The sequence below is a fragment of the Equus przewalskii genome, chromosome 9 (genome assembly GCF_037783145.1).
Source record: "Equus przewalskii isolate Varuska chromosome 9, EquPr2, whole genome shotgun sequence".
NCBI classification, from domain to species: domain Eukaryota; kingdom Metazoa; phylum Chordata; class Mammalia; order Perissodactyla; family Equidae; genus Equus; species Equus przewalskii.
In genome coordinates this window covers 29,889,346-29,903,886 of record NC_091839.1, presented here as the reverse complement: position 1 = coordinate 29,903,886, position 14,541 = coordinate 29,889,346, and the positions used below count along the sequence as shown (strand labels likewise).

The 14,541-nt window shown below is 35.0% G+C and overlaps 1 protein-coding gene across 5 annotated transcripts in view; it reads right to left on the bottom strand.

The window, feature by feature from the left end:
• SENP6 (SUMO specific peptidase 6) overlaps positions 1-14,541 on the bottom strand; it is a 117,435-nt gene that overhangs the window by 74,928 nt on the left and 27,966 nt on the right. For all 5 annotated transcript variants that reach the window (XM_070558972.1, XM_070558973.1, XM_070558976.1 and 2 more), the window contains exons 2-3: positions 13,111-13,204; positions 11,067-11,127 (exon numbers count right to left, since the gene is read on the bottom strand). In XM_070558972.1, the coding sequence (XP_070415073.1) occupies positions 11,067-11,127; positions 13,111-13,204 (155 nt within the window). The remainder of the gene's footprint in view (positions 1-11,066; positions 11,128-13,110; positions 13,205-14,541) is intronic.

Here is a 14,541-nt window from a genome sequence, read left to right as displayed (position 1 = left end):
ATGGGCAAAGATATTTGAGAAAATTAAAAGAGAAAAGCAGAAGGTATGAGGGTAGAAGATCTTAGGATAGCTCTTTCCCGAGAGTGAAAAACAGATGTCTCTCCGGCTCAGCAGTCCTTGCCGCCATCCACAGGACAGCACAGCAGATATGGCAATCAGCTGTCATTTCAACTTGCACAAGGACTTTGGTTTTAGCATCAAAGTTTCTATACAAACACAGAAACTGAAGTAATGTCTCCAGACTTTCGCAGTAGCAAATGATAATATAAACACATCAATAACAACCATTTTAGGGAGGTCACAGGATGACAAGAGGGTGGCCTACTTCTTGGGAAGCTCTTCTCAACAAAGAAACCCACTTTTATTACATTCATTGCACAAGACATTTAAAAGCTGCTTTCAGACTCCTTAAGACAAAAGCCCTCAGTTTTTAGTGATAATTTCCCCAAAACAACATTTTAAAAATCATTCTTATGTATTTTAATTTTATTTTTTGAAATGGTCTAATAACTTTATTTTCTTTTTTACTCTTACAAGAAAATATAATCATAAGAAGATGGGAACTTGGCTGGTTTCCCCCGATTATGTCTATAGAAACCTAACAGTTCCCTAAAATATTATCTCCCACAAAAGTCCTCCAGAGGAGATAGTTCATTGTGCCAGCATCATTCTTGTTTTTAGGTACATCTAGATTACAAAATTCCAGAAAGACCTATTTTTGACACATTGCTTATCACTTTCTCCTCCTTGAGATATTTCTTTCCTTTCTAATCTTTTACAGCCAAGTACTTCAGACTCCTCCACTTGTGGTAATGGCAGATTGGGCAATACAGATCAATCTTCCCTCTACTCTCTGAAAACACCTTGAAAAGCCAGACAAAATAAAAAAAAAGACCCTGTTTGAGGAATGAAGAATTAAGATTGGGAAGAAGAAACTCAGAGATCTGAGCCCAGATTCGTATTTTGACCTGAGGCACCTGTTGATTCCAGAAGATGCAGCTGTGAGGCTGAGAAGCTAAGCTAAACTTAAACAAACTCAAGAGCCAGGGAGACAAAAAGTGGAGTTCAACATCCACCAAGTACGGAGGGCCTCATAAACATCTCAAACTTTGGATTAGGATGATAGCCTCTTAATAAGGGTGAATTAGAACTATAACTGCCCTCACATACATTGAGATCCAGCTTCCAATAATCTCAACTCAACCTCCAGTTCAACTGAGGTAGTTCTCAAATTTTAGAGCAAATCAGATTTACCTGGATGATTTGTTAAAAAAAAAAACCTGCTGTGTCTGACCTGTCCAGCTTATTTTGATTCAGTATGTCTGGCGTGGGCCTGAGAATTTCCATTTGTAACAAGTCCCCAGGTAATGTTGATACTGCTGATCAGGGGACCACATCTGGAGAACCACTGGATTAAGGAGATCTGAGATTGCTAATGCTCCTAGTCACTAGCTAGAAGTAAACAATACATCCCCTCTAGAGGAAGAAAATATTATCCTAGGAATCAAATTATCTCTATGATTTTTCGTATATAATATTTATCATTCATAAGCAGGATCATAAAGAAATAAGACAATGTGATCAAAACCAAGAGAAACAGGGGCCAGCCCAGTGGCCAAGTGGTTAAGTTCACGTGCTTGGCTTAGGCAGCCCAGGGTTTCATCGGTTTCGATCCTGGGTGTGGACCTAGTGCTGCTCGTCAAGCCATGCTGAGGTGGCATCCCACATAGTAGAACCAGAAGGAATACACAACTACGTACTGGGGGGGTCTTGGGGAGAAGGAAAGAAAAAAAAACAAAGAAGATTGGCAACAGATGCTCGCTCAGGGTGCCAATCTTTAAAAAAAAACCACCAAGAGAAACAACTGATAACAGGAACAGAACTACAGGGGACAAAGATATGCAATTATCACATTCTCATTTCCATTAGTAGGAGAATACAATCACTTCTGCATTTGATGACCCTTTTCCACAGAAATCGTAGTCTTACCATGCAAAGATCACAATTTAGGAATCAAATAGACCTATTATCTCTTTCTAGCCAGGTAACTTTCCTTGTAATCATGGAGTTATTTCATGCAGTAACAAAGATATTCACACATTGCCTAGCCATACAAGGGGCAGAAAGATAGGAATTCAACAACTGTTAGTTCTCATTCAATTAGAAACATAGGTATCTTCAATATGAAAGCCTATAAATTATTTTACCATAAATAATTGGTCATTAAGCCACATTCAGCTGAGAAAAATTAGGCCTATCCAGTCACTGTAACTTAGACCTAATCCTACATTATTTTGAAAAAAATGCCCTGAGACAATGGTTCTCAAAGTGTGGTCACTAGATTGGCAGCATCAGCATCACATGAGAACACTTTAAAATGCAAATTATCAGGCCCCACTCCAGATCTCCTAAATCAGAAACCCTAGAAGTGGGGTCCAGCAATCTGTTTTAATAAGCCTTCCTGATGATTCTGACGCACACTAACAACAAAGAGCCAGTGCTCCAGGTGATTTTGATACATATCCTATTAAGAATCTTAGAAGCAAAGTTTCCATTAAAGATTGATTATATAATTTCATTTCTCTCTATATAGATATTTACAACTAACATTTATTGAGTGTTAACCATAAATGGGCATTATGCCAATTACTTTATATTCAATATCTCATTTAATCTCCATATTTTATACATTTCAGTAGGTCTTCAGACTGGGATCTAACAATTGAACCTGAAACATCAGGCCAATTACTTGACAGGATTAATACACTCAATCCCCACTTCAGTTCTCTTTGCTCAACATCTCCGACCATACGCTGCTTAAACTTCCCTGAAACACTGTCCCTGTGCTATATAGACCACGGAGCCTAAAAGCAAGCTAACCTGTCTAATAGTAAAATGGATTTGAACAAAGACTGGTCTGACTCCAAAGCCTACGCCTTCCACACCACACTGCACAAGGAATTTCTACAGTGTAGTTTGTAGAAACATAAAGTTTGATTCTTAACAAGAAGGGACACAAACAATGTTATTCCAAAAAAGACTCAATCATTAGCATACAGAACATCTCAAAATCAAAGAAATTTTCTAAAACTTCCTTTAAATGTAGAAAGTTAATCCTTCTTTTAAAAATTGTTCAAGCCAAAATTATCTCAGCCAACATAAAGGCACATAACTCAGTTAATTCAACCATATTTCTGATTAACTGCTTATACATTTTCAAGTTTTCTTTTTGAGAAAGCATTTGGGCATAATAACAGACAATCCAAAACCCATCATTAAAGCAAGAGGATCTATATAAGCCAAATTCTGAAATTTCACAGTTCTATTGCCTATAAGTTACTATCAAAAGCCATATTGACTTCAGTCAGCAACCAGACAACTAGGACTTCTAGCTCTGTCAGATAACTGTATCTCACGAAAAGCACTTACTGTGTTTTCTAAGGGACAATTCTAAGAGAATTGTCAAATGCCCTTAGAAAAGGTTCCCTTACCATCCATTATATTTAGAAGGCAGCCCCAGAAAGAAAGAAAAAAAAATCACTCCATAGGAGAATCATAGGAAATAAATTGGTAAAAGATTCTCTTATCACAGAGTTACAAACCTAGAGGACACAATTCCAGCTGCCAGAAATTTAGAGGTAACTGTTGAATTAAAACACGTTAATTACTTTAGATGGCTGACATCTACTTATCTCTGCCTAATTAATAATTTTTATTTTCCCTCATTTTATTTCTGCTCTTAACCTGGTAATGTACATACATCAAATTAATGGGAGAAATAAGGTGTAAATAAGTAAAAACTGAGCCATTTACTGCAGACTACCTCACAGCTTAGAGCAATACTACTACTAAAGGCAAGATAATATATTCAGTCTAGAGGTCCCTGAAAAGCTTTGATTTTCCTTCCCCTCTGCCTTCTATTTACCAGCCTAAGACAATCTTCCAGCTAATGCAGACAGGAAATCAGGAGAACTACTGTGGATAGAGGGATTAACACAAAACAATCAAATGATTACACAACCAACTACAAACATAAGCCTACTGATGTCAGATAAGCATCATTACACACAAAGGAAAACCAGTTTACAAAAGCTCAATAACATTGTATTTAATAATGATAACGTAGCTATTTATGGCAGACTTGCTAGTGCCATGTACTTACATAGTCTCATAATTCTCACAACCATCCTATAAAGTGGATAGTTATTAGCAGGCCTAGAATCTGACATTCTGTCTGATTAACTACTCTAATACACCACCCATCCAAAAAAGCTATTTGTTTCTCTCAATTAGATATTAATCTGTAGAGAAGACATTTACACAGTATAAACAACAGTACAGGGATCAGCAAACTTCCGTAAAGGGCCAGAGAGCAGGTGTTTTAGGCTTTGTGGGTCACAATCTCTGGTGAAACTACTAACTCTGTCCATATAACTCAAATCTTGTTGTAGCATGAAAGCAGTCATAGACAATGTGTAAACAAATGAGCATAGCTGTTTTCCAATAAAACTTTACTTATGGAAACAAACTTTAATTTCATATAATTTTCACATGTCATGAAATAGTATTCTTTTGATTTTTCTTTCAACTATTTAAAAAATGTGAAAACTATTCTAGTTCATAGACCATACGTTGTGGGCTGGCTTTGGCTGGTGAGCCTTGGTTTGCCAAGCCCTGAATTATAACATTAATCATTAAAGAACTAATGGGCATATAGCCAGTTATTAGAATTCAACCTCCAAAGGAACAAGAAACTTGTCTGCTTTGCTCCCTAGTATGTAGAATACTGTGCTCAATATATATTTGCTGCATGATTGAATATTTCATTGGGATTGCTAAACGTTCAAAAATTATCAATATGTGATGTATCTTCCACCCAAATTTACCACACATCACAGTCAATTTAACTAAAAAACAAGTATTTGGGAAACCTAGCACCTAAGGAACTCAGATAATAAGATAACCTGAAAGAATCCATTAAATGATCAGAGACATTAAAAATGTACATTAAAGGCATTTAAATTCTTAAAAACAAAACAAACAGAAACAGTAAAGAAAGAACTAGACACTATGGAAAAAACAAAATTTTGAAAGAGAACCAATAGAAGTTCTACAAATAAATGTCATTGAAATTTTCTTAAAAAGAAAAAACAGATGGATTAAATAGCTGATTAGAAGTAACTGAAGATAAAAGTCAGTGAATTGGAAGACAGAGCTGAGGAAATTACAATATGGTACAGGGATGATTTTTTCCTTTGCCCTTTATCCTTTTCTTATATATATAAAAGTTTAAAAGATATGAAAAAAATGATAGTCTTATTATGTCTAATAAAAGTTCCAGAAAGAATAATGGGGAAAGGCAATATCCACAGAGATAATGGCTAAAATTTTTTCAGAATACAAGACGTGCATCCTTTCTCTAAAGAGGTATAATAAAACATCAGAAGCCCAAAGGCAAAGAGATTATTCTATGAAACAGAAGGGGAAGAATACTAAGATACTCTGAACCAACATAAAGGCTTTCTCCTAATTCCACACTCATTTTCAAATGGAGAAAAGGGGCTATACTAGTTTAAACCAATGATCCATATAGTCCTATATATGACCCACAAGCCATTAAAAACCAAGGGATAAGTATACCCTTGGGATACACAAAGACGTTCTAAATGACAAACAGGCAAGGAGAGTTTTAAGAGGAAGTTAATTCCTAAATCCTCATCTCCATTTTCACCCTTTCTTACAACTGATTTACGTTAAAATGCCTCTGTAGAAAAGGCATCATATAATATCTCCTTTCCCATCTCCCTTTTCACAACAGACCTTTTCCCACTTTATAAAAGAAAGACATAAATCTCACCTATTGTATTAGACCCTAAAAACTCCTGAAAAGAAGAATTTGAAATATTGGTATCTGGAATCTCTTTTGGCACATAAAATAGAATTAGGGCCTCATATCTTTCCGTGTTATATATATTTCTGTTAAAGGTGAACTAAAGCAGGATTTTCTTAATTCAGCTATATTGCAAAACGGAAAAGCAAAAGTGATGAAAATTTGCATTTAATGACTTCGTATCTTCTACTCCAATTATTTTTTTTTATTGAGTTAATGATAGGTTACAATCTTGTGAAATTTCAGTTGTATATTAATGTTTGTCATTCATGTTGTAGGTGCACCACTTTACCCTTTGTGCCCACCACCCCCCCCCCCTCCACCTTTCCCCTGGTATCCACTAAACTGTTCTTAGTCCACATTTTTAAATTCCTCATATGAGTGGAGTCATACATAGATTATCCTTCTCTAGCTGGCTTATTTCACTTAACATAATTCCCTCAAGGTCCATCCATGTTATTGCAAATGGAATGATTTTGTTCTGTTTTGCAGCTGAGTAGTATTCCATTGTATATATATATACCACATCTTCTTTATCCATTCGTCTGTTGATGGGCACTTAGGTTGCTTCCATGTTTGGCTATTGTAAATAATGCTGCAATCAGCATTGGGGTACACAGGACTTTCGGGATTGCTGACTTCAAGCTCTTTGGATAAATACCCAGTAGTGGGATGGCTGGATCGTATGGCAGTTCTATTTTTAATTTTTTGTCTTCTACTCCAATTATTATCAAGAAAAGCACTGCCTCAAGGACAAAATCAAGTAAGAATAATTCAAAGAAAGCCTAAGTTTAGAAAAAAGACTGAAATCAGCTGTGCCTTAGTACAACCAGGTAACAAGCTCAGGTCAAAACCACGCCTATATTTTTCTACATTAGAATTCTGCAGTGAAATGGTTGTCATAAAGATGCAAATTAACATGTATATATGAAATGAAAAATGAAAACAGACTTTTATAGATAAATAGTACATCTGTTTTAATTGAATGGCTGGACTATGTGGATTGGCCTTGCCAAATACATTATATGTAGATATTTTCCATAGACTAAATGAGCTGAATATGCAGTTCCAAAGTTTTAAAGAAAAATATACACAAACCAAAAATATAACACATTTTACAAAAAATATTGTTTTGGCAAAAGCATCCTGAAATTAACAAAATTTCAATCTTTCTAATTATTTCTGAGACCATCTGGTTAAAAAAATAAAGGAATCTAAAAGTAACAAGTATAATTTCTAGCCACTAGTATATTTCCCCAAAATTCAGAAAACAAATGACTCTAATGACTGGATTACAAATTACTTTTAACTTTTAAAGTTAGATTGCTATGTGATTTTTGACATTTAATTCAAAAGGAAAGAAATGAATGATACGGGAACTAAATGAATAAAGACAGAAAACATTAGCACCATCCATTCTGAGATGCATTTCTAATATAATTGTACACAACAGGTTTACTAATTATAAAGATAACTCAATCCGGTAAAAAAAAAATTAATACTTAGAACTTTTTAGCAACAGGAACAATAAAGTTAAATTTCAGTGTATGTTTATCATTTTATTACAGTAAAGTATGACAGATTAAGAGCTTTTCAATCCTAAAAGATTAAAAGATTTTCAATCACAAAAATAAATCATGTGAAGTCAAATACATATATGAAGTTAAAATTCTGTGGGAAAATTGAACACAAATATGAATTTAAGGGGAAAAAAGGCATAATATAAAATTTCCAACTGTTAAAGAGGAGATGGTACATGTATTTTTACAATAGATGATACTGAGTATTAAATCAGAATTTCTTTGGAGATCACTACATACAGATAAGTGTCATGAAAGTTTTATTTTAAATTATCAACATCCACATCCTTCAAAATGTGTAGTAAGGGGCTGGCTCTGTAGTGTAGTGGTTAAGTTCTGTGTGCTCCACTTCAGCGGCCCAGGTTTGCAGGTTTGGATCCCGGGTGCAGACCTACTCCACTCACTGGCCACACCGTGGCAGCATCCCATACACAAAAGAGAGGAAGACTGGCACAGATGTTACTTCAGGGCTAATCTTCCTCAAGCAACAAAAGAGGAGGATTGGCAGCGTATGTTAACTCAAGGTGAATCTTTCTCAGCAAAAAACCCCCTGAAAAAACCATGTGTAATAAAGCATTTATTTGTTAAAAAATTAACAGCATCTGCAAGGAATAAACCCCCCCCCCCACACACACAAAAATTGGATTCCAATGTCACAGAAGCCAGTGATAGAAAGCGCTTTTCATTTCTCCCTACAAAGTTCACTATGTTTCTGCCGGCCAACGGCACGCACACCGCAGCACTGTAGGGAGACGAGGCGGTACAATAGGAGCTGGAGGAGACTGCAACGCGAAAACTTCACAGGCTTTCAGGATAACTTTATAAAGAAAAGCTTGTAGAGTACTAAGAGAAAAACTTCAAATTCTATGAATTCCCTAAATGACGACAACATAGAGATGTTGTGCAAGGAAAAAAATCCACAAAGATCGAGGAAAAAAAGTAAATTTAAAAGTCCCTAAAATACTATTCAACTATAATTACAGAAACCATGTGAAGAGAGTGCTGTGTCAGATTGGCAAAAACTCAAGTTTGACCCCGTACTCCCCAAGATTACAAGGAAATAGGAACTCTCACACATTATTAGCGAGAATGCCAAATGGTAACTCCTATGAGTGAGGCATTTGGCAATATCTAGCAAAATTACACATAAATTTACCCTCTGACATACCAACTACAATTCTAGGAATCTATCCCACAAACATACTGTAAAGACATAAGCACAAGGCTTTATTAAAGCACTATTTTTTTTTTTAAAGATTGGTCTTGAGCTAACATCTGTTGCCAACCATCTTCTTTTTTCTTTTTTCTTCTCCTCCCTAAAGTCCCCCAGTACATAGCTATATGTTCTAGTTGTAGGTCCTTCTAGTTCTGCTATGTGGGATGCCGCCTCAGCGTGGCTCAATGAGCAGTGCTAGGTTCACGTCCAGGATCCAAACTGGCAAAACCCTGGGCTGCCGAAGTGGAGCATGCAAACTTAACCACCAAGGCACACGGCCATCCCCTGAAGCACTACATATAATAGCAAAAGACTGGGAGAAACCTCTACTCATCACTAGGGGATCAACTGAATATCTACAGTACATCCATTCACTGGAGTACGTGGCAATGAAAGAGATAAAGATCTCAAATATTTTGCTGTGGAGTGATCTATAGAAGATATTGTTAAGTGAAAAAATCAAGGTGGCAAACAGTGCGGATGCTTTCTCCAAGAAGGGTAGTATACTCTTATATTAGAAAAAGAAAAGAACAATGGAAGGCCAAATCATACAATTTTCAAAACAGGCTGCCAGTAGGTGAAAGAGAAAGAGATAGAGGGAATCATGACAAAAGCTAGATTTCTCTGAATAAAACTTCTTTTGTAGATTTGACTTTGGAATCCCATAAATATTTTTCTGCATAATTATAAAACAAATTAAGTAAAAAATTTTTTTTTAAAAAAAGCAATTCCTGGGGCTGGCCCCGTGGCCGAGTGGTTAAGTTCGCGCGCTCCGCTGCAGGCGGCCCAGTGTTTCGTTGGTTCGAATCCTGGGCGCGGACATGGCACTGCTCATCAGACCACGCTGAGGCAGCGTCCCACATGCCACAACTAGAAGGACCCACAACGAAGAATATACAACTATGTACCGGGGGGCTTTGGGGAGAAAAAGGAAAAAATAAAATCTTTAAAAAAAAACAACAAAAAAAAAACAAAAACAAAAACAAAAAGCAATTCCTCAAAATAAAAAACAAAGTTAAATAAATAAATAAACTTAACTCATCCAGCTGGTGAAATTGCCAACCAGGAATAATTTCAAGCAACTTTAAAACACAGTGATTTAAACATACATTCCTAGTGGAACATACCTGGTGGTGCCACCAAACACCAAAAACAGAACAAAAAAAACTTTTAATGTATAGTATTGTGAACTATTTAATATAGATTAAATAATAGGACAGAGCAAATAAGTAAGTTAGTTAACATCATTAGGAACGAAGACACTAAATCCAAAAGCCGTTAGAAAAAAGAAGACATATACGTGACAACATAAAGTACATTTTCCCCAAGGCAATAACCACCAAAAACAAAGACAAAAGACTAGTGAAAAAAACCAGCTTAAAATACTGGTGACTAGTATCACAGTAATGTGCCAGTTTCACTAAACCTAAGAAACCATTGTAAGATGCATCATTATTCTATGTACTAAGGTGCAAAAAATTTTTTTAATTAAACCATGTCATCTTTATAAGATGTATCTAGATAAATTTCAAAGATGTTAAAATGTGAAAAAATGTGTCTTAGATTCAATATAAAAACAATTCATATGAATCAATAATATTCTAAAGACTAAACAGAAAAATGGGCAAAGGATACTAACTGACAATTATCAAAAAGGAAATAAATGGACTACACATATCAAAACGTTGGTTCAACCTCATTCATGGTAAAAGAAATGCAAATTAAGACTACACTGAGATACTATTTTTCACTGGCAAAGATCAAAAGGCTGATAACACTGTGACAAAAGTATAGGGAAATAGGCATGTTCAGACACTGCTGGTAAAAGTGTAAATCAGGTATAACAAAATCAGAAATGTACGTGTACTGATACAGCAGCCCTACCTCTAAGGATTCATCCTACATATATGCTTGTATGTGTGCAAAGTAACCCACACAGAAGGCTAACTTATTCAACATTATTTTAAGGGGAAAAAAGGTTGATACCATAAATATCCTTCAATACAGTGATAATGGATAATAGTGGTATATCATACAATGGAATACTATGCACCCCTTGAAAAGAATGAGAATGCTTTTAATGAACTCTTATGGATGGTCTGTAAGATATATTAATTTTAAAAAGTAAGATTAGAAAGAGTGTACAGTATGCTACCAACTGTATAAGTATAAGGGGGTGCTGCAAGAATATATATTTTCTTTGTAATGCATAAAATATCTCTGATGGGATAAACAAGAAACTGGGCACACATTTGCCTCTGGCATGGGGAAGTGGTTGGCTGAGACTTACAATTAAAAAATATAAAAATCTTCTTTTAAAGTATTAGTTTTTAGTATATAACCTAAAAATTAAAAAAAAAATTGAAAAAGCAACACTTGCCTTTTTTCCTTTTGAGGTTTCAGAATCTTCATCTTCATCTACACTGAGTAGATTTGCCTCACTATATAGAAAATAGGGAAAAAAAACCTTTAAGTGACAATTACAACTCATACATTAAATTCAGAAGTTTTAACCCCTTTGCTCTCCTAATTCAGGGATCAGCAAGCTTTTTCTGTTAAAGGGCCAGAGAGTAAATATTTCAGGCTTTACAGGCCATATGGTCTCTATAGCAACTAATCATTTTTATCATTGTAGTATTAACAGCCATAGACTAGACATGGGGCTGTGTTCCAATAAAACGATTAATAAAACACAATGGTGGACCAGATTGGATCCGTGGGCCATAGTTCATTGACCCCTGCCATAAATGAACACACAATTTTTGTTTTCTTAACTATGGATTTCATATATAATCACTCATTTTTCCTTTCTGTTTTGAATTTAAAATTAGGGAAAAAGGACAGAGAAACAAAACAAAACAGAAGAAACAAACTGGTAAGAAAACTTTAGCTAATGAAAAGAAAGTAATCCCAACGGTATTACCACAAATAAAACAGTTATACCTCTACCACTCCTGGAAATATCAACCCTTCACTGAGAATCACTGGCCTGAGTGTCTAAAAGGCCAGACTGACGTATCTATTAAGAGTTCATGTTAATCTCAACATGTTCAAAATGCTGAAGCCCCTGAGGATCCACTTATAATAATGAGCCAAAGAGTACAATTCATAAATGAAACAAACATGCAGGACAGGTAACACCTAAAATGACAAATTTTTACATAACCATGACAAATCTTCTAACAAAGAAAGTCAAAATATACCCTTCTGAAGACAACCCTGCTAAGCTGTTTTCAGTAAAATCCTAGCTATTTAAAATAAATATGTAATGTTTTTTATTACTGTTTACACACATCCCAACTTTTTCAATGCTAAAAATTCTCTCATTTTACAAAAATGTTTAAAATGTGGTATACTTTCTACTAAACTTAATTTCAGATTTAATTTCAATTTTTCAAAACTACATAAATACTAAACGTAACAAAAAATTGTTTTAAATTAAAAAATAATCAGACATAAAAGAAAAAAGAAATGAAAGAAAACCATAAAATACCAATTTTATGTGAGAAACTTACTAGTTCACAGCTCTCCTTCAAATAAAAACTTCGCTTCAGTTTGCCATCTCAGTTGAAGGCAACTATAGTAATGATGAACAGAGCTGCTGCCCAGACAGAAGGGAAGCACCTACAGTACTTAGCCAATATACTCTGAATGACTTTTTGTGTAAAATTTCTAAAAAATATCATAGTTTTGGTAGAACTTATATGTATTCATGTATGTCTGAATTTGCTGTTTTTTCTGGCCAGTAGAAAACCAGATCAATAAACCAAGAAACAGCCATGCTGAATTTGTAATACAAATTTCACAACATGCAATGGTTCTGTTAAAACTCTTATTTAAAATTTTACACAGCAGTCATTCCAAGTACATTAACAAACTGTAATGAACACTTTGCTAAACTGCCTGGGTTAATACCTGTGTTCATCATTCATAGCGTTTCTGCTTTCTCTGGTGGGAATATGATCTAAGATGGATGTGGTGTGGGTGAGAGTTGCAACTGGGAAGAAGGATGCTGTAGGATTTAAACTTTGATACAAAATTCAGGGGTCTTAATCTAGGTTCGCTTACTTATGATTATGGTGGCTTTTCAAATCATTGCCTGAACAGAATGCCTTATTTTTTTTAAAATAAGAACAATTTCTTTAATTGGAAATCTTCTGTAGTATGGTTGATTCTTAATTGTAAGGTTACATGTATTACATGCACATATTTATACACTTTGAAACATGGAGAAATACTACAGCAAAATTACTTACCAACAAAGAATTGCTTTTTCTTTGTTTAAAGCTACTATAAAAGAGTTCAATGTTTTAAGTAAATAATACCACACTCTCCCATGGAAGAGTATTTTCATGGAATATAAATTGTTTTTCTAATGGAAATTTTCATGCTTATAAAATATGTGAGAGAAAAAAAATCCTTACTCTTTATCTGTATCTCCTTCACTTTCTTCTCCATGATCAAAGCTCCAATTATTTTTATAACCTCCATCTTTCTTAGATTCTGATCTAGCCAAAGCTGAAATAAAAACAGAGATAAGTATTCATTAATAGGGCTATTCAATATAAAATAAAATTAAGCATTTCCCAAGCTCTTTGCTTAGTCTAGATTTTCTTTTAATTTGCTTGCCTTCTATTTCTTATAAACATCTCATTTCTAAAGAGAAAAAGAACACATTACAATCTGTTTTTGCTAATTTACAGTCATCCATATGTGTGAGTTTGCTACAGAAAGAAGCTCAAATTAGTAAGATACAATAAAAATGGGAGGGGGCACATGAATATGTATGAAATACATAAAAATCAACCCTGGATCTCCATATTTGATCACTGGCTCTAGAAGTTAGTCCCTATTAGTTTGCTTACCTTATTTATGAGAACTATTTCCAGACCACTAGCCTTTTCTTTACCTCAATCATCTCTTTTAACAGAAGAAAAACAAATCAAGGTTTTCTGTGTTAGCATATGGTGAACTTAATGTCCAAAAAGCTCACTAAATCAGAACACCACACATGCTCATTAGGAACTAAAAAAATTTTGTAAGTGCATGCCTGAAATCCCCTGAAGCCCTAAACAACTAGAGAGTGGGAACCAAGAGAAATAAATGAAGTTCTGGAGCCATATGACAAAAATCTGATAGCCTGGAGCATGGGCTTTAAGAAGGCCAAGTTTGGGGCCTCCCTATGATGTGAGGTCAGATTAAAGACCAGAAGACCTGACAGTTCACTCCAATTGGGTGAACTAAGGAAAAAAAAGAAACCCACTCAAGAAAGAGGCAGTGGGAATAATTATGATGTCTTGTGCTTGGCTCTGGGTTTTTGGGTTGAACTGAAGAAAAATAAAGTGTATCCACCCCAATGCTAGGGAATTCCTAACCATAAGCTCACAATTACTCAGGTTTGGGACCAGAATTTTCATAACCTACGTGGTCTGGAAAAGCCCATAATTAAAATAGTCTCACAAGAAAAGATGCTCAGAATCACTTAACATTAGGGAAATGCAAATCAAAACTATAATAAGATCCTACTTTACTCCCATTAAGATGGCTATTATTTTTTTAAAATAAGTGTGGACAAGGATGTGAAAAAACTGGAACCCTTATGCATTGCAGGAGGGAATATAAAATGATGCAGCCACTGTGGAAAAAGATTAGCAGTTCCTCAAAAAGTTAAACATAGAATTACCCTATGATCTAGCAATCCTACTTATAGGTATATACCCAAAATAACTGAGAGGATGGACTCTGATACTTGTACACCAATGTTCACACCAGCATCATTCGCAATGGAAGGAAACAACCCAAATGTCCATCAACAGATGAAAGGATAAACAAAATGTGCTGTGTATACGTGCATG